This window comes from Scatophagus argus, chromosome 8 (assembly GCF_020382885.2).
Source record: "Scatophagus argus isolate fScaArg1 chromosome 8, fScaArg1.pri, whole genome shotgun sequence".
Lineage (NCBI taxonomy): Eukaryota > Metazoa > Chordata > Actinopteri > Scatophagidae > Scatophagus > Scatophagus argus.
The window spans coordinates 22,421,663-22,447,947 of NC_058500.1; the positions used below are offsets into that span (position 1 = coordinate 22,421,663).

The 26,285-nt window shown below is 42.6% G+C and overlaps 1 protein-coding gene across 4 annotated transcripts; it reads right to left on the minus strand.

The window, feature by feature from the left end:
- Nucleotides 1-555: 555 nt before the first annotated feature.
- usp19 (ubiquitin specific peptidase 19) lies at nt 556-26,058 on the minus strand. 4 transcript variants are annotated; one of them, XM_046395790.1, is made up of 26 exons: nt 25,715-26,057; nt 24,214-24,589; nt 19,782-19,910; nt 17,578-17,714; nt 16,792-17,361; nt 15,181-15,559; nt 14,776-14,932; nt 14,594-14,665; nt 13,504-13,619; nt 12,438-12,670; nt 11,995-12,187; nt 11,352-11,485; nt 11,076-11,234; nt 10,732-10,842; nt 10,530-10,640; nt 10,312-10,413; nt 10,061-10,201; nt 9,843-9,961; nt 9,597-9,740; nt 7,098-7,486; nt 6,882-6,992; nt 6,522-6,738; nt 5,758-5,910; nt 5,467-5,633; nt 5,156-5,331; nt 556-1,773 (listed from the first exon to the last, which is right to left on the minus strand). In XM_046395790.1, the coding sequence occupies exons 2-26, from the start codon at nt 24,422-24,424 to the stop codon at nt 1,633-1,635; spliced, it is 4,572 nt and encodes a 1,523-aa protein (XP_046251746.1). In that variant the 5' UTR covers nt 24,425-24,589; nt 25,715-26,057; the 3' UTR covers nt 556-1,632. The 4 variants fall into 4 exon arrangements, with proteins under 4 accessions (XP_046251746.1, XP_046251744.1, XP_046251743.1 ...); XM_046395788.1 differs by having other exon boundaries at nt 12,438-12,676; XM_046395787.1 differs by lacking the exon at nt 556-1,773 and adding an exon at nt 1,890-3,865 and having other exon boundaries at nt 25,715-26,058.
- Between the last annotated feature and the right edge of the window lie 227 nt (nt 26,059-26,285).

The window sequence follows — 26,285 nt, forward strand, 5'->3', positions numbered from 1 at the left end:
CTCACAGATAGTATTACATCCACAGCTTTTAATATCCTGGCTGATAAGACATTTAAAGTAGGGTGCACTGTTAGTATGAATCAGTTTTCTCTACAGATAATATGGAGCAAAAAGTGAGTGGATGCAAAACGTTCACAGTAAAAGCAGCAACACCACAGTGTGGAAATATAGCTACAAGTAAAATTATATAAAAATTAGCTAGTAGAAGTAGTCAATACGCAGAATGGCCTGTTTGTGTTGTAATATGCAGGCACATTATTGGATACTAAATGGCCAATTAATGTACATATTACTATAATGCTTAAAATTGCAGTTCGTCTACTTAATTTTACCCAGAACATATCTAGAAATGGTTTGTTAGCCATGTCTGAATGCAGACGGATTTTGAATTTGAATGTTCTGAAAAGTTTTTCACAGAACATATTTGTCATAGTGGAAAATCAGTGGTGTTACTTGTGACTCTGTTCTATTCAAGTGTCTCAGTAAGTCATGACAGTGTGGCAGATGTAATCTACAACAGCTTGTCTAATATAACTAAGAAAAAACCACTAATGCTAGTAGTTCCCAAAAGTGTTTTTATTTATATTAACCATTTATATGTATCCACAGCAGTATTCTTAATGATCCTCACCTTTAATATATGCAGTCCATTACAAAGGAGGGAGGGGTGAGACTAGACAACTCACGCAAAAATGAAATAATGATAGCAAAGATATGAGGGGCAGGGGGTTACAGCCTGTATGAACATGCAGTCATGCACATTTCAGTTTATACTGAAGCCTCTGACAATTGCATCCACAGGATCGAATAACTAAACAAGTACAAAAAAAGGAAAAAAAAAACAGAATACGCTACAATAACAGAGGCCAAAATCAAGTTATAAAGCAACAAAACACAGAAAAAGCGTGTGCCTTCTGTTGTCTTTTTTAAAAGTAGCACATCAGCACCCTTCTCATGTTTTTTTTTCTTTTCAGTTACCATCTTTCCAACTCACAGAACAGCCTGGCACAAACAAATCAAAAGCAGGTAAAACCTCAAAGAACAAGAAAATAATAAAGGATTTACACACATTACAATAACCTTCACTCAAACTTTGTAAATTCAGGCCAATAACAGACCATGGCTTTAGCCAGGGATGAACAGGTCAGGTCAAGGTTTGCAGTGAGGTCTTTAGCTTGAAACCAGACCACAAGGTGCGATGGTGTGCGTGAAGGCCCAGCAGGCAATCCACTCAACTCTGACCTCCTATTGCAGCAGCTCATGACCAGTTGCCAACAGGAGCCCACGAGATCATACAAGTGTGTTAGTTTCTGTGTTGGCGTGTGTGAGACTATATGCACTGAATGAATGAATGTAAAAACATATAGTTTGTCAGGGGTTTATTAATGGCTAAGTATATTAATGTGAGTATATCAATGACGTGTGTCTAGTTAGTACTGAGCACCCATCTACATGTGCATCTGGAGGTCTTTCACAAGCGAGCGCAGACCACCTCTAGCTGTTGTGGCAATGCAGCGATACTCTGACACCAGATCAGATTCAGATGCCTGTGTAGGGTGATGAGCACTGATGTGTCTTTAGCTGAGGAGCAGCTTCCACTTCCCTGGATCATCTGCATTTCCTTCACCGCGACTAGTCCACCTCCTCCATGTTGCTGAAAGACGGCGCTGCGCATTCCCCAGAGTGGGCGAAGAGGTCAGAGGGAACCTCTGGGGTCAGCGTAGGTGGTCCTTCAGGATCCAGGTCGGTCCCAAATAGTGACTGGCTAGAGGCCTGTAAAATAAACCAGTGTTAACAATAAATCAGGCTTGTTTAGGATTCTGGGAGATTTCAGCTGTTTGGAGGAAATGTTATAGCTGGAACAGGACTTATAAATAACATAAAGACAATAAACAGATGGAGACTTTATTTCCATAAAGGAGTATAACATTTTTTATATTAGAAAGCAGCATTACATGAGGATATAACAATACATTATTGCAGGTAAATTAAAATGGTATGATTTCCTTTAAAATACAGTACTTGTAAAATTTTAACAACTCAGTGATTCAAAGTATATTCCCATTATTTAGATCATTTCATTACAAAATACAAGGTCATTCTTTTCAGTTAACACACACACACAGTTACATCCTTCAGTCAGGTTCATTTGAATCGACACCCAACACCCTCTCTTCCCACATTGGTGTATGTTAAGCACTAGCTGTACCTTACAGAGGATTTCAAAACTAGATGGACTTCTGTGTTGCATATATCTGGGTCAAGTATACACAGTTTGACGGTGCATAAGGCAAACACACAGCGGGTCACTGTACACTGCCTCAGTAAGTGAAGAGCTCTGGGATTTCCCTGAGTCCCGTGTACACACTCACAATCACAGCAGCAGTAGAGAAACAATCTGTCGACAGTCTCACAAAGTGTTAAAAGACTTTGAATAGAGTTAAATTAAGGGGGGAACAAACCTGTCCATACTCATTTACTCTAGAGCATTCTACCCAAAACAGTCCAACATGTTGAAACACGTTACATTCAGAGGTGGACAGCAGTTTCTTCATTATGGCAAACTCATAGCTGAGCTTGACTGTGGTAAGACTGCATGGTCATTTCATTTCTTATCTTACTTACACTACACTTCATCCTGAGAATTTTAAACCGTCACCTGGCTATGGCTTTAAAATGTTACAGTGAAAGCAACTGACTTTAACAGGCATTTCAATAAAAACCAAAAACACAAATATTATGGAAAAGTAAAAATGACAAAACTAAAAAAAAGGTTAAAAGAGGCCATTTAAATAAAAACAAAACAAGGGTGGCTGGACACAAACTGCAAAAGTCAATTAGACATTAAAAGAAGGTAACAGGTGGTCACAAATGTTCCATTCATCTGTTCGCAGCAACTTGCAAGCTTATTCTCCTAAGAGTGTAGTGCAACAAAAGCTGACTACGACATTCTTTTTATCAAAACTCTCACCTTACAACAAATACAGTCCCTTTGATGTAGATGCTCACCAGCTTTTCACAGAGCTTTTAAAACCTCTTACGATGTTCCTGGTCCTTGTGAGTTATTTTTTCCTTTCTTTTGCTTCCCAGCTATGCTCAGCTATACATTAACGCCAGGATGAAACAGCAGTGACGGTGATTAAGGCTGTCAGAGCTCAGAACCATTTTCAAAAACGTGAGACTAAAGAAAAAAAAAAGTCAATACAGCTCATGTGGGCAATGTAGTGAATAGTTTAAACTCAATATGGCGGTGCTGTGTGCTGCTAGTATCGCTTGCTTGGAGCTTTAAACAAAGCTTTTCTTAGGATATTTTTCTTTTACCTCTAGAGCCCCAGAGTCTTGTCAATGTGTGACGGTGTGCCCAAGTATTTTAAAGGGTTGAGCCATGTAAAGTTACACATAAGCTTTGGGAGTTGGATAGGACGGAGAACCATTCTAATAGATGGAGACTGATGACATACTCAGCTCTTACTCAATGCCTCTTTCCTTAAAAAATTTCCTATTTAAGCTGTCCTCCTTTGGACATATTTTCATATTTCTGAGTGTCGCAGCCAAAGCAATTGCCAAACTAGCCGCTGCTGAGGTCCAGCTTGTAGAGAAGAGGGTAGACCAAGTTGACAATCAGAGCAAACACGGCTGCCAGGGTGCCCAGGACAAAATAACGGCCGCAGTCGTCATCGGGATAGTCCGACATCCTCCTCCCCCTGCCGTGCTGTCGCATTAACCCTTCGGTTCTGTCTTCGTCTTCCTCATCTCTGTTCCTCTGCGTTTGCCCCCTCCGCAGCGCAGATCGGAACAGTCCGGGGGGCCCTTCGTCGAGCCCCTCCTCCTCCTCTTCCTCCAGTTCCCGCCATATTAGAGAGGCCTGCGATTGGCGGAAACCGGTGTCAGCTTCTGGGAAAAGGCGTGGTCTAACAAATACTATGATCACAATTGGACACATTTAGCGGGTCTACCCCGCAGTGTCAGATGAGCCATGGTGATTACAGTGAAAGAGCTAATGACATGCCTACTCTGTTGGTAGTTTAGGTTTTTGTTTTTTTGTTTGTTTGTTTTTTTTCTCAGAAAATCAGATGGTTACATGAGGAGGAAATTCACATGATTTAAAAGTACACACACAGTTGAGTAAATCAAAAGCACAACATTTTAATTTGTTTCCTGGAGCCCTTTCCTGCCAAACCACACAGTAACCACACTGTACTTTTTCCCCATTCTGTCGTCAGCTCTTACTAACACGGTACATCAGAACACAAAGTCGCGGTTTGATTCCACTATTGTCTTAAACACATTCACTGCAAAACCCATATGAAAGTTAAAACTCTTTAAAAATAATGACAAAAAATGAAAAGTTTGTCTTTGGATATGTATGGTTTTGGTCCCATAATATCACATGGTTTCATGATCGGGTTACACCTGACAACCCCCGTGCTAAAACTCACTGTGCAGAGGGAACACAGCCTTTGCGTAATTTCTGCAGAGAGAGGAAGATCACATATGGATAAAGGAATAAAAGTGTACCTTCCTAGAGGAAGAGGAGTGAAACACCACACTGTGCGATCCCCTCTTTCTCTCTCACCAGCATCACAAAAACGCTTACATTCTATCCAAGTTAAAGCAATGCACTTCACTTAATCCCCCAAAAAATGAAATGTCACGAGATGCTAATGCCGCCTGACAGCTGAGCTCAACAGACCGTCCTGTGATTGATCTTTCCATTATGAACCCACTGAGCTGGAGTTATTAAGCAGTGCTCCTGTCAAGACTAATTGAGAAGAAGCATTGGTACTCAGAGACACTTCTCTCATAAGACCAGCCAAGTACTGATAATTCCTGATCAGTAGCTGACACATTATGACTCACAAAGCCTGCTGACATATCTGGGACGATTTCTCAACATAACAGCCAAAGTCTGATTCGGTAGTATCAGAGTAAATACATGGGACACCCTCATTGTAACTGGACTTATCTGCATTCTGGATCTGGATTCCCTACAACAGAAATACCACGTGTAGGAAAGTACTGAATATCAGCGGTCTCGCCAAAATATTAAAAAAGCATGTGAGTCAGCCAAAGGATATTAGAACATTGGCTGTTACATTCCAGTGTTAAAGCCCTTCTGTGGATACTTAATATCTTATTGTTGTGGCTCCCTCACCTGGCTGGCAGTGGCTCCTGCAGCGGCGGCGGACTCGGCTTCGACAGGCCTGAGGAAGCGTGGCGGCCTCTCAACGGGGGAGTTTCGTCGTCTGTAGAACAGGACGTAGGCATAGCGTGTCACCACCTGGCTCTCCTCCACCATTGTTACGGTGCTGTCATCAAACAGACGCCAGCCTGAAGGACAGGGAGGACGGGTAAAGGAGGAGTAAGGGGACGGACGTTTCAACAGAGTGGTAGAAAAGAAGAAGAGAATAAAGGAAGGATTTAACATTGTTACATAAAGATCTCGTGCACTGCACACACACTCACCAACATCACTGCGCTGGCTGTTCTTGTCACTTGGCAGGCGAGCGTAGGCCGTGTAGTGGCCTCCTATCATTCCTCCATAGTGGTTGATGACTGCATACAGGTCATAGATGGGGGGTTGTTGCATCTCATCCTTCTGACCAATACAGAACTTACTCAGATCCAGATTCCTAGGGAACAAGATTAATTAGAGCGTTTGCTTTGGAAATGGGCGAACGCAGCACTTAAAGCACAACACGCAACAAGCTTTGGATGGATATGTGGTGGAAATCTAACTTTTTACTGTGCGTGTACCTGACGGGGAAGTCAACCATGTCGTTGATTTTATCTCTCCAGATGAAACTCCTGAAGGAGAAGCGTTTGAGCTGGATGATCAATACGTTGGGCAGACGCCACAGCAGGAGCTGCTTGGAGGCCTCTCGGTGCTGCTGGCACTTTGGACAGTACCTTAAAAACAGACAAACACTGTTCTACAATCGCTGTTCCCCAGTTAAAAACAAGGACCATAAACACATCGTGCTGAAAGACGTTAGTCGTGTTCAGTTTCAAAATTTCAAATAGCGTGCACAATTACACTAGTAAGCAGGTGTACTGCAAGCACCTGACGTAATGCAAAACGTCACACTGACTTTTAGAAAACATTTTGTATCATTGTTTAGAGAGCAGCCAAGTCATAATTTTAGGAGACCACTGAAATCTAGAGCTTGAATTCTAAAAATTCTAAAAATAAAAAAAAAAAAAGGGGGGGATGCCACCTTAAGACGGTAGGACAGACCTGGGCACAAAGGGCCGGTGTGGCTGCGGGTTTTTGCTCCAACCAACCAAGAGCACACAGTTTGACCAATCAACTGTCTGAAGACTGAGATCAGTTGATTAAATGAGTCAAGTCTGGTGTGCTGCTGCTTGGTTGGAAAGAAAACCTGCAGCCACACCGGCCCTTTGTGGAACAGTTTGCCCAGGTCTGCGGTAGGAGATGAAAAGGAGACTAGAACGACAGAGAGGATAGAGACAATGCTGCAATCATTTCAATGATCCCATCATGAAATGAAGATCCCTACCATGCCTCCTCTGGAGCCAGCACCTCTGGCTTAGTGAAGAGGTTCAGGCACTGTTCCAGGGTGAAGTGTCCGGCTCTGGCCGTCTCACTCAGGGAGCCGGGGTCCTCCTCATACTCCAGCTCCTTGGAGCTCACCAGGACGTACTCCTTCAGACGCTCGTTGTTTTTCCATACCAGCTCCAGGGTCGCGTCCTCAGGAAGGTCGGCCAACGCGTCCTCTGCAGGGGAATTGGGGGGGCAAGTGGAGAAAAACAACTTGTTGTAGAAAGCTACAACTACAACTTAAGTAAGTAAAAAGAAATAGGAAATTATGAAAGGGAATCCAACTAAATATCAATGCCTGAGGCAGGTCTGCTGATACCTTTCTCATCCAGCCTCTGCTCCTTGTTGTTAGAGTCCCGCACAGCTATGTAGAACTGACTGGCATGACCAGATGCTGACTCACTTGGATGCTGATAGCCTGTTACTGCCGCTGCAAAAAAGTGACAGGAATGAGAAATGAAGGGCTGTTAAGAAAAAAACAACAACAGTCACAGAAGTACTGAAAGCATCTGTCCATTAAGAACTATGTTATTACCTTCTGGACGCACCGCCTTCTCACAGGATGTCTCTTTTTCAGCATGAGGGTCCAGGGAGCAGCAGGAGGTGGAGGAGATTGGCTCAGAGAATCCCGAGTCTGTGGTCCGCGTGGTGGGGAGCGAAGTCTGGGAGGAAAGGGAATCAGACTCCCCAAAGTGGAGGGCTGCGGCCTGAGCACACTCTGCCTGGGATTCAGGCAGCAGAGATTGGCTCTCCAGCTCCGGATCAGCTGCTCCTACAGTACTGCTGCCACCCATGGCCTCATCCCTGGAACCAAGTCCCTCAGGAGAGCCTGCTGGCACTGGGGGGAGGTCACCCCGGCATTGTGACGTTTCGGGAGATGTCCTGCCTGACTGGAAAGGAGGCTGGAACACGTTGACAGAAAACCTGCGCAAAGACAGACATTAAGGAGGTAGCATAAACAGATTTTATGGGGTGGTTCTGATCTTGAATTGACGTGGAACAATGCAGACTTATTCAGACAGACGATCAATGGAACTACTAGCGAAAATAATGAAGTGTTGCTCTAAAAGTTTGTCATCTGTCTATTAACAAGCACCAGGCATCATGGTGATGGCTGGATAAGCAGAACCACGTTTACACATGGGTATATGGCCCAGAATTATTTAGGGTTTTTTTTGAATTTCTCAGCAGGATATAACAATAATTCTGTAATTAATGTGACTTGAAGAGTGGCAAAGAAATAAAAGTTAAGAATGATTAATTTAATTTCAACTTTATTCGAAGCCTTTGGTAAAATCATGAGATAAGCGTCCTAGCTCTGATAATTCACTGTCACGACACTTTTGGTGCACAGATCTACAACGTTCTCTACAATGTTCCTCAAGCGCCTGCAGTCAGATATAAAACCATTTCTGAATGAATGACCATACAGACGGCATGCCTTCATTTACCCTGTAAAAGATACTGTCCTGACCTTCATGAGCAATAATCATCCCCACTAGTATGCTTTATCATCTATCTAATAATGTTGACAGTAACAGCTGACAGTGAATGTTGGTGTCTGTGCTATATAATATCACACATAGTGAACAAACATGGAATTAGCCGTCAAACCCAGAAAATAATACAGACTGAGAGGCATAATGCAGTAAAGAACAGGGACACTGTGCAAAATGTAAATAAAAACAGAAGGAAATGCTCTGCAGATCTCATAAACCCATATTTTATTCACAGTAGACTGTAGAAAACATATCAAATGTTGAGAGTTAGACGTTTTACTATTTCACAAAAAATATTAGCTCATTTTGAATTTGATGGCAGCAGCACATCTCCAAAAGTTGGGTCAAGGCTACACTGACCACAGTGTAGCATCCCCTCTTCTTTTAACAACAGTCCATAAACATCTGGGAACTGAGGAGACCACTTGCTGTGAGTTTTGGGAGAGGAATGTTGTTCCATTTTTGTCTGATATAGGATCCTAACTGCTCAACAGTCCTGGGTCTTCTTTATTATATGTTCCCTGGACTGCAGGCAGGCAGTTAGGCACCCGGCCTCTTCTGCTACAACAGTGCTTCTCAATTATTTTCTGTTACGCCCCCCCCAGCAAGAGTTACTTTTGTCTCATTATCTTCGTCTCTCTCCGCCTTTCTTTTCATCCCTGTAAAAAATTTCTTCATGTTGTCTCTTAAGGGTTCGTTTACTGCACTTCATATCGCCTGCTCGGTGCAAAAAACCCGCTACACCATAGAGCTAATACTCCCTGTGCACACTCTGACAATGAGAGCGCCACTGCCAACTAGTGTAGTGGATGTGCAATTACACTTTATTCTAGTACGGCAAAAAAAGCATGTTCCCCAGGGTCACATGCGCCCCCCCTGGCATCGCACCAATATTTGAGAAGGACTGTGCTACAAAGACATGCTGTTGTCATTGATGCATTGATTTTAGCATTGTCCTGCTGAAATCTGCTGCCCTAGAACCTGTGTATACCTTTCAGCACTGATGGTGCCTTTCCAGATGTGCAACCTGTCATAGGCACTAAGGCACCCCCATACCATCAGAGATGCAGGCTGTTGAAGCAAGTACTGATAAAAAGCCAGAGGGTCTCTCTCCTGTTTAGTCTCCTTTTGTTGCCCATGTCGCATCTTTCAAACTAAAATTTTTCATGAGATAATAAAATGTCTCGCTCTCTGTGAATAAATGTTTTACTGTGAATAAAATATGGTTTTTATGAGATTTGCAAATCATTATATTCTATTTTCACACAGCAGCCCAATTTTTTTGGACCTTGTAAGTAAATAAAATCCCACATCCTACCTTTCTGCGAAGGTAGCTCCACAGACATGGATGAATGGTTCAAAAAACTCCTTGCCAACCCAATGAACATGTGAAACTGGCATAACTGCATGCATGTCGATATATAGAGTATATCAGAGCACATATCTTACTAAGCTAACCTGCCAATTACATGTGTGGGCCATGTCATATTTTACATGACGAAGAGCGCTAAAGGACTCTATGTTAGACTGCGTACCTGGAGTAACCCTCTAGCAGCTGAGTGAGGCGGGCGTAGGACAGTCGAGACTCCGGCACGCTGAGCAGGAAGGGCAGGCCCACGTTCTCCGTGTTGGGTCGACACAGACCCTTGTGATTGGGCCAGTGGTTCCTCTGACACACTCTGAGCGGGTTCATGGAAACATTCACTGATTTAATCCCACAGGAAAATGAACATATCTGTTTCAAACAATATCGGGATGTGTAATTGTCAAGTAGAACTCACTGATTGCAGTAGCCCACACGATAGCAGCGAGTGCACCGCTTCAGCTTATCTTCGTCAGACACTGGAGGCTTCAGGCAGGCAGCACACTTTGAGATAGGGATATTAGGGATCTGCAGCCTCTGTAGGACAAAAGAGAGGGCAAAAAAGGCCATCTCAGTATCAGTGAACAAAGACAGATTTAAAATGCTGCAGAAATATTCAATCATGGGTTTTATTACCTGCTGAACTCTGAGCAATATCACTCTCTCTTTGGCCATGTCTTTGGAAAGCACCTCAAAACAGAACAGCATGTCAGAGGAGGACACCGTGTCCAGGGAATGGGATGGCAGGAGCATGCGCTGGAAGCGGTTCTTCCCCACCTGAGAGCAAGAAAGGAAAACATCTAGTTTTATCCTCACATGTCGTTCTGCATATCATCTCTAACTAATTTCTGTCAAAGTGTGAAACTGGAATATTTTAAGAATCGAACCTCTGCCAGCCTGAGGTTCTCCGGTTTGACCCTGACACTCCTTGAGATGGATTCGAGGACTTCAGCAGTGCTAGAGTTCTCCTTGCTCACACTCACCAAAAACTGAGAGACAAAGAGAGTGGGTCACATGGAAGGTTTCCTTTAACATTTTCTCAAAACAAAGCAAAGCCACATATCTGCATGACATTGTTCACTGACCATTTTCAGCGGAGACATACCTTGATGGGCTTTTTATGAGGTTCTTTAGCAAAGTAGAAAACTGAGAGCACCTTTTGTTTCTGGGGTAAGGGCACAGGGAGGTAGAGGAAAGGGTCAAAGGTGATGGACACCTGAAGAAATAAGGACAAGCAAAAGTAGGTTAGTCATCACTGTAACAAGACAAGACAGTGAAGCATTTTGTAGAAAGTTGTTGTATGTTACCTTGGAGCATGTGGGGCACACAAGTTTGGATTTGAACTGGCCTTGGAAGAGGTCTACTATAAAGGAGTCATTCCTCATCTTGTGCCTCTGCCAGGCCTCCTCCGCCACCACCTGCAACAACAGACAAACAATATTCTCAGCTCAAGGCTTGAGCAGTGTAGGAGCAATTGTAATTCAGATTTTTTTTAAGAAATCCCCCCAAAGTGTAAGTATAATTGATTATAATCAAAACAAGCCACCAATGACAGCAGCAAGGTATCTTATGTCTGTATGTTCAAAAGCAGACCAACTCTCAATATGTCACAGATGAAAAAAAAAAAAAACAAAAAACAAAAAAACCCCACCTCATCCAGCCGTCCGTCAGAGTCGACTGTCTCGGTGTAAGGTTTATTCTGGATGCGGTTCAAGTCCTCGTGAAGCCCATCCAGCAAGAAAGCCATGAACTCCTGGGCATCGTGCTGGGCGTAACCTGTAAACTGACTGGCTTTACTGGCCACAATAGCCTATGAGTCAAAAGGGAAATAAAAAAAACACTGATCATGTTGCCCTTGCTACGTTTGGCATTAACAAGTTTCCCCTGGGGGAAGAGAGTGAATGTGTGGGTGCTGCTGCCTGTGTACCTTGAGTTTTGAGGGCTGGAAGGCATGATGTGTTCCTTTCCACAGTGCCCTGAGCAGCACCGCAAAGCCAATGGCTAGTCTGCCTCCTGTTCCCAGAGGATTGTTACAGTTGATTTCTGCCTCAAATGCTCGATCTGCAGCAGCAAAGAAAATACAGGCATGAGATAATAATAAGGCAGGCAATAAGATAATAAAACCGGAGATCAACCCCAGAAGTCAGTAGTTTAATTAGTTAACCAGGCCAGCAACATTCATTGTTTACCAACCAGTGGCTAAGCACATTACGTCCAAAGAACCAGGTGGCCTAGATTTTGTAGCAATTACTTTAATATTCTAAATGCTTGAACTGCAGACACTGCAGATAAATAAGGCTTATTCAGATAAAACAAGCTGATGTCAGAGTCCTCATTAAATTTGCCCCTGTGGGTCACTTGGCACCACTTCTGCTTTGTAAGCAAGCAAAGACAGCCAGCATAACCCGAGTTAATTTTGTCACTAATTAGCATTACAGCATTATCTGTTTATCTATGTACCAAAGCACCAATAAAACACACCCTTCTTAGCAACATATCAGGTGACACGTCTGTGGCAGTAGTATGACACAGCATCACAAATTATACATTTGGCAAACATTAAACTTTACCATGAAAGTAATCCCTGAGTTCTCTGGTGTTGGACAGGGACTGGATGACGCTGTTCATGAAGCAGGTGTTGCCAAGGTTAACCAATCCTGTAAAACCAGGAAGGCACACCTTCTTCTCCTCCTCCTCTTCATGGCGCTCATTGCTGGCAGGAGGCGCGTGAGTCATGGGCTGCACCATGCAGGTAGGTTTAGGCTGACACAGGAAAGATTTACACACAGAATGCATAAGCCCAATACAATTTTTATCTTATTTTATTTATAACAATTTTGAACTTCACTACTTTATCTCTTCAATATAGATTTTTTTTAACTAGTTAAATTTTTCTGTTCTCACCTTTATATTCTACAATTGATAACAATATGTTGCCAAACCAAGCAGTGTCTAAACAACAGTCTTTTGCCTCATTTCTTCAGTTTAGATGATAATTTATCTTTCTACAAACCGTGGTAACAGTGGACTCAGTCTTGGAGATGGCAACATGCTCTGAGACGGTGCGAGGTGTAACAGTATCCAGACCGCTATCCTCCACTCTAGACGAGGCCTTAGGAGCGTTGGGTTTCTCCTCCCCGACCCTCGGAGGCTCCTGCTTGGCTGGCAGGCTGTGTTGGCTGCTGCCCGGCTGGCTCTTCTCCATGCAGGCAGGGCTGGAGGGCACGGCCACTTTGGCACCACCCACTGCACCTTAAACAGAGCAGAATGGCGCTTGTGGTTCGAAGATGAAGGGTCAACATGAGACTGGACAGTAGTGAGCATGAATAGCTACAGCAGGTGTATCACAAATGAAATTTAAAGCCTTTTTAGGGCACATTCATTTTAGAGAAACTATGTTTTCAGAATATGGAATCACATCAAAACATTACAGCAATTTAGACTCATTATTTAGTTAGTAACAGTGCTGACAAATGAAGCGGTTTCTGCAACATAAACAATCACTTAACGGCTATATTTTGCTGTGCTGTCATGAAACACAGGTAACGCTTTATTTTACGGGTCTTATTTCCTGGGCAGCTTGTATGACATTTGGGCTCTCAAGAGCACGAAGCCTTATTCAGGGGTGGGGGGTCACGCCGTATGTAGGATCGATAAGGCCAGCAGAGCAGACTGGCACCCGTATCTACTTACTGGCTAAGTTACAGAGTTCAAATTCCTGTCATTGAAAGCCACTGCAATGCACACATACATTTACCTCACACATATACAGTAAGCACACACACACACACACAAATAACCATGTCAGTCTACATGGATATCAACCCTGTTCTTTCAATCATTTAGTTACAGTAGCTTCAAGTATACTGTTTACAGATACAGTTTTAAAATATGGTGGAAGGAAAAACGTTAAATCTAAGATCACGTGTTGGAAAACTAACTTTTATGATGGGCTGAGCATGTTGCCAGGGTTTCATCATTTCACCACTAACGCAACACCAAAATACAAAAAGCTACTCAAAAATCTACACCATGTCAGCACTGTGTAGATGTAGTGTTAACACTGTGTAGATGTAGACCTTGTGTGGCAGGGGCCTCCAGACCGCCCCAGCGCTGGCTGTGCCTCTTCTTCAAGGTGATGTCCAGTCTGGACGGGGTGAACGAGTAGCTGCACTGCTCAGGCTGGATCAGGTTCCTGAGACACAGGACATGTAGACAGTTCTGATTAAACTAAAGGGACTGACTTGAGGCTACAGCTCACCACCAATCTGTTATTAGAGTTTAAACCACTGAAGACTGAGGCTGATTTTTGGGGTTTTTTTTAAAGTCTAAATCTGTCCAAAACTCCCATGTGCTGTCAAGCCAAAGCAGTTAACCTCAGGGAAACACTGACTACTCAAGTAATATGTCATGGGACAAATGACTCTATACTTCCCTCTATACCCACTACACTAATCACATTTGGGTCAAGTATTTAGACGAGCAAAATGAAAACACTGAACGAAAACACAGAGCCCCTCGGCGTTGTCGAACGACTTACCCGAGGAGATAAGGTTTACAAGGTCACGGAGTTCTTTCAAATCACTTCTCAAAACCCACTTTTACAGACCGGCTTTTAAGTGATCTAGTCTTTTTATTGCCTTTTTATTGTCCCTTTTAACTTAATGGTTTTAAATTGTACAATTCCCATATTTATATTTTCTTTCATTTGTTGTTTTACCTTTTATCTTACATCTTCAACCTTGTTCAATTGTGTAGTTGTATTTTGTTTATTGCTTTCTTTTCTTAATACTATTTGTTGCTTTTGTTTTTAACTGATTGTTCAGCACTTTGGAAACCTGGTTTTGAAAGGTGCTATATAAATAAAGATATTGTTATCATTATAACTGTGTCAGGTCAGATTCTTGCCCATCAGAGTGACTGGAGCCAACTAGTCTATTTATGAGTTTGAGCAGATGCAGCACTAGTGCTTCAGCACAGTTTTGTTTATTTGTGGCTCAAGGTCGTCCATAGGTTGTGAAATGAATATGTTGGTTTGGTTTCCTGGAATAAATCAATACAATGTTCCTGTGCAGTTAGCTCACAAAATAACATGAAAATGTTCAAGCTATGTTCACTCCAAGTGGCCATTTCAAGATTTTTAAATTTGAAAAACACACAACTGGTTACCTGAGTTTGACTTGCCACTTGAAGACTGTGTTTGGTCCACAGTCTGAATGAAGACGCAGAAAGTTACTGTCGCTGTAAAAGGGCAATAAGGAAAGATCATTCGCTGGTTGTTTCTTAAAGTTACTAAAGCAAGCTGAAATGGTACAATCGTTCTGTATCTGCAGAATATTCACATTCATCACCTTGTCTGGAAGATGAGGGTGAAGTCTTGTTCCCTGAAGATGACTCTAGCCGTGTCCCTGCAGATCCCCTTCAAGTAAACATTAACCACCATCAGGTCCGTGCCCTTCTCGTACGAGTCATTCTTCACAAACTGCAGGTTAACCATCGGCTCCGGGGCTGCAGGAAGTTATTACAGCCATCAGCAAACCCACATTTAATCACTGAACAAATCAATGGTGACAAACTGAAGAGCAACAAACCTGACTGTTTCTATGCAGGATTTAGTTATTACCACTTTTAACCTATGTAAGTTTGTCGATTTTGTCATATGGGTTATAAAGAGTCTATAAACATAAATCCAGTGGAAAGCAGTTAGCATTTGTATGATAATTCAATCTCACTGTCCCCAAACCTTCTCAACTAACCTTCCTGTTCCTTTAATTCTAGAGGAGGCTCCTCCTTCGACTGGTCCCGCTTTTCCTCTCCGTCAAGGCTGCCCAGCCTCGAGGCCAGACCGGGCGACTGACTTCGTTTGGCAGCCACCTCAACAGCTGGTACTGAACCTGCTTCTCTCGATCCAAGCTGCTGGCATATCAGAGTATCCTGCTCTGATTCCTGCTCAACAGGTTTTTTCTCTGGCTTAGAGTCAGTTCTATCTCCACATGTTTCTGGAGAGTCCTCTGCACGGTTGAAGACAACAGGTTTGAGGCGGTCGCTGGTGCTGACGGGAGCTGCTGGTTGGCTGTCGCTGCCATATGCTGTAGCTCCAGACATGTCCGACGACTGGCTTCGCTTCTCTGCCAACTGAATCGGGAAAGAAAAGAGAAATTTTATCCGAAAACCTCCAGAGCGGAATTTTCACTCCTTCAAGCCTTGGCACTGAGGGCTCAAATGAATATCTAGGAGCAATGGATTCCTCGGCTTTGGCAGGATTTCTACAACCATCTTTCCCCCTTTAATCACTCCGTTATCAAGCGAAAAGTCGACAACTTGTTTCCAGTTCAAACAAAGGACGCGTATAGTAAAACACAGATACAAGAATCAGTGAATTCTTCCAAAGCACGGTTCACTTTTTTGACACTAAAGGCTGAGAAAACACCTCCAGGTGCTGTGTAAAAACTGGTGGCAGAGATTTACCACCAACAGGTACAGAGTTCGTTTAGCAGAGGCAGTGATAAGATAGGATATGGGCTGTTAGTGATAATGTTTATCAAAATGACAGTAGAGGAAGTAAGGATTTAACATGTTAACTTTTTTTTCATTGAACACATTTCCAATACAGATATTCACTTACAATGTAGACCAAATCAAGATTCAGTCTTCAAGATTTTTCCTATGTCATTCCACATGGCTGCACATAACTTTGTATGGATTGAAATTCTTATCTGTGTAGTTTTAAGAGTTGCACCGGAAATATGTTTAATATGATAAAGAAGTATCCAGTATATTGATGAGCTGAATACTGTACAAGTCTGTTCGAGGCTCAAGGGAAACTTGAAAAGGCAGAGCCCACGCAGGCCAGATGGTGTTATTGGCTGTAATCTCATAAATCATACTGCTGAAAAATTTGAGGAAATTAGTCAATTATGATTGGACTGATCTGCTTCTTTAGTTTAGTTGTGGTTCTATATAAACAGAAACAAGATATATTTACACAGTTTATGAAAGAACCGCATCAGACAAAATGAGAGAAGTCTCAAATGTCGCTCAGTATTATTCAATACTCTCCAGTCACTCAGCCAATATAACAATATTGTTAACTACTATATTTACCACTGATCATTTAAAAATGAAATAAAATTCCTGAGATAGTGAACTGAACATTTCTTAATTCCAAAGATTATCAATAACGGAAACAATCACTCAGTCAGCAGCAATACAATACTGAACGTCTGACTGACAATCTCTAATGATACAGTTGAAAGCTCTGCACTTCAGCTCTTACAGCTAATGTCAGTTTCACAGACTAACATTAATAGTAGTCCTATAAGCAGTACTGTTAAGATAAGCAACCAACATGTGACAACTTTTCTCACCCGAGTTTTGCTGGTATGGCTGGCAGCAGCGAAACCAACTCCTGGTTTCTGTTCCTGGCCACTACCTAGTCTCTCTGCTCTGTTGTCTCCATCTCTACGTTGGGTCTGCGGGCTCCGACCAGCGGGCAGGTGTGTGTGTGCAGCTTTACCACTAGCTACTGTAGATTTGACAGAGTGCGTGTCGCTGTCAGCCGGGGACGCGGCCTCCTTGGTGGTCTTCGGCGGCCGTACAATGGTGCGCTTGGCACTGGGTTCCTGAGGCTGTTGCTGGCCTCTCGTGACTGTAACAGGCTTCATGGTGGTTGCTGGGCCATCTCCAGCTTCTTTCACCCCTGCACAGTCCGTAGTGGCTGCTTTGTTTTTCAGGCAGCGCTTGACGCCCCGCTCAGCTTTGCTGCCGCTGCGTCTTGACTCACTATGTGCAGGTGAGGAGGGAGGCTGGGGCTGGAGTTGTGGCTGCGAGGAGGACAGTTTGGGTTTCTCTGATGAATCCAAGGCAACAGGCTTCATCTCTAGCTCCTTGTCGTTTTTGGTCTCTGTGGGCACGGCCTCCTTCTCCTTCTTGTTTGACTGGAGCAGAATACAATAGAAAAACTGACTGAGCTGGAAACCTTGTTTACAGTGCGAACGCCACTTTATTGTCTTCTGCAACTACGACACATTTTCTTGAAAAACTATATATCATGCAAAAACACCACCTTCATGAGTGCAGACAAAAACAAGACACAAATGTACTCTTATAAAGACAAACAGAAAAAAATCTCTTTGGTGTATTGTGTGACTCACCTTAAGTGAAGGCCAGTTGTGAAAGGGAATCTTCTTTTGCATTATGACGTGCAGGAAACCTCCCTTCTCTTTGTACTGGACTCTGCTACATGAGGCCTCAATTTCCTCCTGCAACTGGCAGTCCCACTGCCGCCCATCTGAAAAATGAAAACAGGACTCATACAATCCACATAAATAGTACAATAGCAGTGAAGATAAAGTATAATGAAGTACACTGCTCAAAAAAATAAAGGAAACACTTAAACAACACAGTGTAACTCCAAGTCAATCACACTTCTGTGACATCAAACTGTTCACTTAGGAAGCAACACTGACTGACAATCAACTTCACATGCTGTTGTGCAAATGGAATAGACAACAGGTGGACATTATAGGCAATTAGCAAGACACCCCCAATAAAGGAGTGGTTCTGCAGGTGGTGACCACAGACCACTTCTCAGTTCCTATGCTTTCTGGTTGATGTTTTGGTCACTTTTGAATGCTGGTGGTGCTTTCACTCTAGTGGTAGCATGAGATGGAGTCTACAACTCACACAAGTGGCTCAGGTAGTGCAGCTCATCCAGGACGGCACATCAATGCAAACTGTGGCAAGAAGGTTTGTTGTGTCTCTCAGCGTAGTGTCCAGAGCATGGAGGCGCTACCAGGAGACAGGCCAGTACATCAGGAGACGTGGAGGAGGCCGTAGGAGGGCAACAACCCAGCAGCAGGACCACTACCTCCGCCTTTGTGCAAGGAGGTACAGCAGGAGCACTGCCAGAGCCCTGCAAAATGACCTCCAGCAGGCCACAAATGTGCATGTGTCTGCTCAAATGGTCAGAAACAGACTCCATGCTTACAGCCCAACACCGTGCAGGACGTTTGGCATTTGCCAGAGAACACCAAGACTGGCAAATTCGCCACTGGTGCCCTGTGCTCTTCACAGATGAAAGCAGGTTCACACTGAGCACGTGACAGAGTCTGGAGACGCCATGGAGAACGTTCTGCTGCCTGCAACATCCTCCAGCTTGGCCGGTTTGGTAGTGGGTGAGTAATGGTGTGGGGGGAGGTGGCCGCACAGCCCTCAATGTGCTCACCAGAGGTAGCCTAACTGCCATTAGGTACCGAGATGAGATCCTCAAACCCCCTGTGAGACCATATGCTGGTGTGGTTGGCCCTGGTTTCCTCCTGATGCAAGATTTGGGGCAGTCGTGGATCAGCGGTTAGGGTGTCGGACCCGTAACCGGTGGATCGCTGGTTCGATTCCCCGTACCGGTGTCCATGCCTGAGGTACCCTTGAGCAAGGTACCTAACCCCAACTGCTCCCCGGGCGCTGCACGCGGTCGCCCACTGCCCCGGGTTTGCTGTGTGTGTGCACGTCACTTGGGTGGGTTAAATACAGAGCACAAATTTCATTGTCCAATGACAAAATATGTCACTTTCATGATGCTAGACCTCATGTGGCTGGAGTGTGACAGCAGTTCCTGCAAGATGAAGGTATTGATGCTATGGACTGGCCCACCCGTTCCCCACACCTGAATCGAACTGATCACATCTGGGACATCATGTCTCACTCCATCCACCAACGCCACATTGCACCACAGACTGTCCAGGAGTTGGCGGATACTTTAGTCCAGGTCTGGGAGGAAATCCCCCACCTCATCAGGAGCATGCCCAGGCGTTGTAGGCAGGTCATATAGGCACGTGGAGGCCACACACAAACACTACATTTTGACCTCATTTTGACTTGTTTTAATCAGAATCAGAATTCCTTTATTTATCCCTGAAGGGAAATTCTTGAAGGACATTAGCACATTACATCAAAGTTGGATCAGCCTGTAGTGTGTATTTCCACTTTAATTTTGAGCATGACACCAAATCCAGACCTCCATGGGTTAATAAATTTGATTTCCATTGATCATTTTTGCGTGATTTTGTTGTCAGCACATTCAACTATGTAAAGAACAAAGTATTTAATAAGAATATTTCATTCATTCAGATCTAGGATGTGTTATTTTAGTGTTCCCTTTATTTTTTTGAGCAGTGTATATTTCAGGTAAAACATGTGGTTTTACATGTAAACTCTTGAAACAGGTCTGAAGTTCAATAAGGTCCAAACTCAAAAGCACAACTTCTCCTTTTGTGGTTTTGCTATATTCTGCATACTTCCTTCCATTGATGTTCCACTGTAGTAGCTTCAGTTTGTTACTTGCATTACTGTGACTTACCTGGGAAGCACACATGGCAGTGTGTATCAGTGAAGGTCGTGTTGATATCCTCTGTCCTCTGTACCCCCTCCCCACAGCGCAGTCTGACAGTCACTTCGTTGACATTCTGCTTCCAGTCCACAAACACATCTGAAAAACATGAAGAAAATGAGTCACTTCTATGTCAAACGACAAAAAGAACTTGAAAAAATGACACAATAATTATTAGAATATATTCAAAAATTAGTAAAATATTACTGAGTCTGAGCAGCACTGCCACTTTTTAAAAGATCAAACAAGAGAAAAAGTCAATTCCCAAACACACACACACACAAAGAAAAAGGAAAAAGCACAACAGCAGAATGCCAATTCAGCTTTTAAGTAAGACCACTGGTGAACATACCGTATCTCTACTAGAATAGACACACTGAAATGCACCTGCTCACAGATTCACATTAGGCATACCAATGCACTCACATATGGCCATGTGGGTCAGTCCACAGCATTCAGGCACAGACAGAAGCAGACAGTACGGTGAACTGAGCGATACAGATGGGACTTCTAAAATTATCTGTGCCACACAAACTGTATATCAAGTAAACAAATGCATGAAAGCAAAGATCAATTTACTTTAGAAACCACGCCACCAGGTCGTGCACATGCTTTTCAAGGTAGATGCAAGAGAGGAAACTGACAAAAATATCCCAACACAAAAAACAAACAAAGCATGTACCATTTTTCATTGTGACCTGCAAGCTGCAGCAGTGACTGAAAAATGAAATATCATCCCAGAAGTATGAAAACTAAATTCCTTGCCGGCAAAGGAGTCACGGATGGACCACGTTATCTTCAACAACAACTAGAGAGTCTCAACTTTCCCACCACAGCTTGTTCACTCTCTCACTCTTCTCTCAAACTTAATCACTCCAGAAAGGTCACAAGCAACACCTAATCCCTCCCCTGGCTGGTGTATTTCCACTGGAGCCACACAACAGTGTACCCTCATGGCTGGGAAAAACATTGCACCGACACTCATGATATGAACATTACTGGCACACATGCACGACGATGATCTCATGGCTACTGCACATAATTTATGTCACTAAGTCTATTATTGGCAAAGAAAAGGCAAAAAACAAAACAAAAATGTAAATCAATAACGTGTGTGTGTGTGTGTGAATAGCTTTGCATTAACAAAAAACATTCTCTGTCTCAGACTGATTTTGTCTGACACACTGTTTGGAACAGTTTAGTACAGATGATTGTAAGATATCTGAGGGGAGAGACAGTCAGTAGAGAACAATTACATAAAAGTATTTTCAAACCACAAATGTCCGATGGTCTCTAGATTTTTACAGTCAATACTGAAATATATTTAGAAGTTTTAAAAAGCTGATAGCAATATATTGGCCAATAGCCAGTTCTTTAATGTAAACTCTCTTGATACAGATTCCCTAAATTTGCTTTTGGATTTTTGAATTATGTCCAAGATAGACAGCAACAGGAAATTGCACAGTTGAAAAATCTAATTGTCAGTGCTTTCAGTTTATTGGTCTGGCTCCTATTCCTGCCAGTGGAAACTGTTTTATATTAAGCCTGAGCAATGCTAAACCTGCTGCTGGTAGCAATATGTACTAACAAGTTGATTGTTGACAAGTATTAAAAAAAGGTGGCGTTGAGAAAGAGTTTCAGGCCGTTTACAGAAACTTAACGAACCCAAGATTTCCAGATAAGGGAATGACACTCTCTCAGCTAGAGTTACAGCACTTCAGCATGATGCAGACAACCAGCAACATTAACACTGTAACACTTATGCAACCCTAAACCATAGGCACAGCAAAACAGAACCAGCATGATAAAGCATTCTGCAGACACACCCAAACAACGTAAAGTGCCAGCAAAGTAATGTGTATCCACTTACAATATGTAGCACTGACCAATCAAAACACAGCCTTGTCTTCTCATGTATCTGTGTTCACTGCAGGAGCAAAACGCAGTCGAGTCTGTGGTAATGTTCAAAATGCCTTCTGATGATATTCAGCGAGGCAACACAGGCGACGAACACCATATCCAGCCACGGACTATTTGCAAAAGGATGCACTGATCCAATATCAGGTATCCATGTGTAGTCATCAACATAAGATCTATTATTAAAGCTCTACTTTGGCCTCTGATGTAATGTTATCAAATTTAAACAGGACATGGAAAGATTTTTTTTTTCCATTGACAAACACTCAAAATGTTAATTACACAACTTCCATTCATATTCTTCTTCCTTGGCATATCTATTCATTTTTGCATTGTGACTAATGACTTGTGTCTTCAATGACTTCAGACTTGTATAAGATGGTGTAGGGAATCATCGGGGTCTCTTAAAAACATGATAGTCCTTGTACCAACATTTCTCCCTCCAGGAAATGTCAAGCAGAACTATCAAATGAAGCAACTCAACTGCAGTTTTGATTGTCTGTTTAGTCATGTACAGTGCTATCAATACTGGAGTGATTCCAGTGCAGATTCAAAAGGTGATGAGGAAGTGAAGCTGATTTTTTATTTTCATTTGAAAACTGAAAGGATTCACCAAGCAGACTTTCTGCCTACTGTGTAACAACATGTTTCAGCAATAAACACAAGGATAGATAACTTAAGCAAAAGTAAATACTTCAGTGGTCAGACAAGATAACCAACAGTTTCCTATTTGAAAACAACAGAAAAAGACTTGCCCTATATAATTTCTAGCTGTCTGAGACATTTCATGCAACTTGAGAAACACAAAGCAGGTTTCACAACTACAAGTACTTGTTGGATCCAAGAAACACTGACATGTTCTTATTGTCAAATGCTTGTGGGTTGGGGGGGGTTGTATTTAAAACTGAAAAAAAAAAATCCACCTCTCAATGGCAGATCGCAAAAGCACATTCTGCTTCAAGCACTGAAAAGCATGAAACCATTTAAAAGGAAGCTGTAATCCACATCCACATACATATATAAGGTATATATAGAAAATTCTTTTGATGAGACATACAGCCCACATTAAATGACACAGTACACAGTACAGTGCATACAGGGTGGTCAGATTGCACACAAAAGCTTTTATGCAGCAGCATAAACTGTAAGTAAGGGAAGAAATAAACAGTAAAAGGACAGCATTGCAACTAACTAACAGCAGTACATGTTGTGTATTGTATTTATATTAGTATATGTATTTACAATGTGCATGTATTATATGTTTCTACGCATTATGTACAATACATCCTTACCATGCGCTGCATCAACATGTAAAACAATCCATATCATAAAAGTATTAATGGCTGTGAAGCCATAATAAATGAAAAACTGATCTCCAATGTGTTTGCCAGACAATTATACCAAATGATAGACACAGCATTTGTTCCACACATTATTAACTTTCAATATAGGTCTGCAGTTATCAACTATTTTAATTCCTTTTTTTTTTTTTTTTTTAAAATCAGAATGATTAAGCGATTTGTCTCTTAATTTTCCCCCACATTTCCATAAAAGCCAAAATGCTGTCACGAGTGGCATGTTTTCTACTGGCAGACCAAAACTATAAAAACCTCGAGCTATTCGGTAAAACCAACTAAGAGCACAACAGTGGTGATAATAAATCCCAAGAGAGAGAACGGCGCGCGCACATACACGCACACACTTTCTTTCTCTCATATACATACAAACAAAATATATACAGTATACTATATTGCAGTCAGTATTTCTCACAAAACAAACTGTGTGTGTCTTTGAGGTCTAACAAAAGTATTAAATCCTTTTCTTTCCTAATCCACATTTGCAAAATCATTTTTAAAAGCCATGCACAGCCCTGTTTGCAGCCACGTTTGCAAGCTTTCATGTTTTTCTTCCTCGCCAATTGTTCAGGGGAAAAACGATGCAGAATGTGCATATTACAACAAACAAACAACATAGGCAACAAAATACACTTTCCTGCTTTCACACTAATCTTTTTACTGACAGTTAGACAGTTAACATGGATAAAAGCATCACACGATTTTAAATATTAAATAATTAATTCAGGAAGGCATCACATATTGGTGACAACAGTGAACATAAACCTAATTTTTTATGTTTACATTCATGCGACAGGGCAATATGAATAGTGATGGGTTCCTTTCTAAGTCTTAATAGATTTTAGACTTTTTACGTTTCCACTGCACAACAAATTACACTCAGTCTCTTGGATAATGCAAATGTGCTATAATTGTCAAACAGGTCTGTAAACAACAATACAATGCACTGCCATGTTGGAATAACGTATATTTAGTTTATAATATACAACAATATCTCAACAGCAGTGAGGTTATAATGTGTTTTTCCAGTTTTAATTTATAAAAGAGAAATTTAACCTGACAAAAAAAATCTGCAAATTAATCAATAGGAAATGTTCTGTTAGTTGCACAACACCTTTAGTCCTTCTTACCTTTCTTGACCTCTGCAATAACCCCATCTACGGCCGCAGCTGCCCTCTTGGCCTCTCTGCTCTCCTGATTGGCCCTGTCCTTCTGCTTCTTCTTACTGCTACTCGAGGTCAGGTCTGAGCTGTTCTCCCTGCCGCTGCCTCCTCTCTGCGGAGCCCCACTACGACGGCCCACTGTCTCACTACCAGCCACACCACTACCGCTGCTGGCCATCTTCAGGCACTTGGCACTAACAGGCCGCCCGTCGCCAGAATCACTACCGCTGCCGGGGTCTGGATCTGAGTTGTGTCTCTTCCTGCCTGGCCCGGCTATCTTGGCGATGATACTGGTCTGTACTCTCCCAGAACGGAATCAGGAAAGCTGATAAGGGATGGGGACCTGAGGTGATAGGTAGAAAGACATTAATTAATCAAGAAGAGAAGCAGATAATTCCATGATTATTCAGCATCAGTACTGTATGTGCTACCTGCAGGGTCTCACAGAGTGTAAAGTTAAGCAACTCAGGTAATGAGGACAATCTGCCTTTACTGTTTGTGTAAGACAGACACACACACAGGAAAAGTGGTCCACTGCTCAAAACTAATCTGGAGCGAGTTTCAAATGACGACAACAAAGAGTAACTTTACATTATGCCTGACCAAGGAAGCGTATGGATGCAAAGAACGTTAGTAGAACTAGACGGACGGTGATCCTTGCCTCGTTGTCTTGGCTTATCATTAGCAATTTGCTAGCTTGGACAGTTAAATGACAAACAAAGGACAACAGCTAAATCAGCCATTTTATTCGGCGTGCAATACTGCACATTTACTAAAAAAAACATGGGTGGTGTTCAATAAGCTAGCATGCAAGCTTAGCTATGTGGCTTCCCGTCCCCACAGTTGTTAGCCTGGTAACTGGTAAGTTAGCGAGCCGACTGCAGAGGTTCGTTTAATTTAAAGCACAGGTGTTTGGGGCTGTCATGTGCTCGGCGATCTAAGCTATATATATTTGCCCGTCTCTGACGTTTACTTAATCTTATGTCACCAAATTGAATTAGTGTCAACTCCGTTTATTGGAACGGAAAAATCATCTTTGGTCATTAACATTTAATGTTATTTCAACGTGTGGAGTGTGGGACAATGCAATTGCAGGGTGGCACGCTGGGATTTAATCATGTACTTTATCTTAAAGGTGTTAGCTGTAGAAGTATGAAAAAACACCCATCATCTTACTGCATGATGTCAAATTACATTTAATATTTTCATTTATTAATGCGATCAATGTACCCGATCTCTGGTCTTGTGTCTTCCAGCAGAGCGCAGGACAAGCCGGACAATCAAACGCTCCTCCAGTCTCCGAGAAGCTAATGTCATTAGCCTCATCAAGCTAACACTAGCTGACACGAAAAGGTTGGCTAACGTTTCCTATTTTACTCAACCGACACAACATGACATCTCGTGACAGCCAACGCCCGACTGTGATAAAAATGCCAAATTAATGTTAACGTTGAAACAGCCGACTTACGAGCTTCAGCTTGGCAAGAAGTGGTTTCCGTTCTTGACACAGAAGCAGCTAAACTCCTTCCCGGCCGCGGGCCGCTGCGCTCCTGTCCGCGCTCGAAACCCCGTAGTCCACGGTGTTTCTGGAATATTCGTTCATTTATCCAGGACCCATTTCTTGTAACTTTAAAGTAGCTATGTTGCGAGTTCAAACAAAAGATAACGATTGAAAAACTGCTCAGTCTAGTGTTAATTTGGTGTCATTCGACCTCTGCGGCATGAGTCCTAGTGTTACTTTGTTTGGAACAACATATACCGCTGCCCAGCCAGACCTGAAATGAGTGCGCGCATGGTACACTTCCTGGCTGGCGCGTTCACGTGATCTGTAGCTCTTCCTTTACCACCCCCTCTTCTCTCTCTCTCTCTCTCTCTCTCTCTGTGTGTGTGTGTGTGTGTGTGTGTGTGTGTGTGTGTGTGTCTCTCCCCTTCTCTTTCTCTGTCCCTTACAGTTTATCTCTCATATAATATATTATTAAGTTAAATTAAGTCAAATCATTTGGTCTGCAAATATGTAACATGCATATAAAAATGGAAGG

What these genes read in the sequence shown, in the direction of transcription:
- usp19 (XM_046395786.1), bottom strand. Translation starts at nt 24,424, where the DNA reads ATGGCCAGCAGCGGTAGTGGTGTGGCTGGTAGTGAGACAGTGGGCCGT. An exon ending in CTGCCATGTGTGCTTCCCAG is followed by an intron (nt 17,715 to 19,781) that starts GTAAGTCACAGT and finishes TTCATTTTTCAG; the next exon opens with ATGGGCGGCAGTGGGACTGC. An exon ending in TGTGCCCCACATGCTCCAAG is followed by an intron (nt 10,641 to 10,731) that starts GTAACATACAAC and finishes TTATTTCTTCAG; the next exon opens with GTGTCCATCACCTTTGACCC.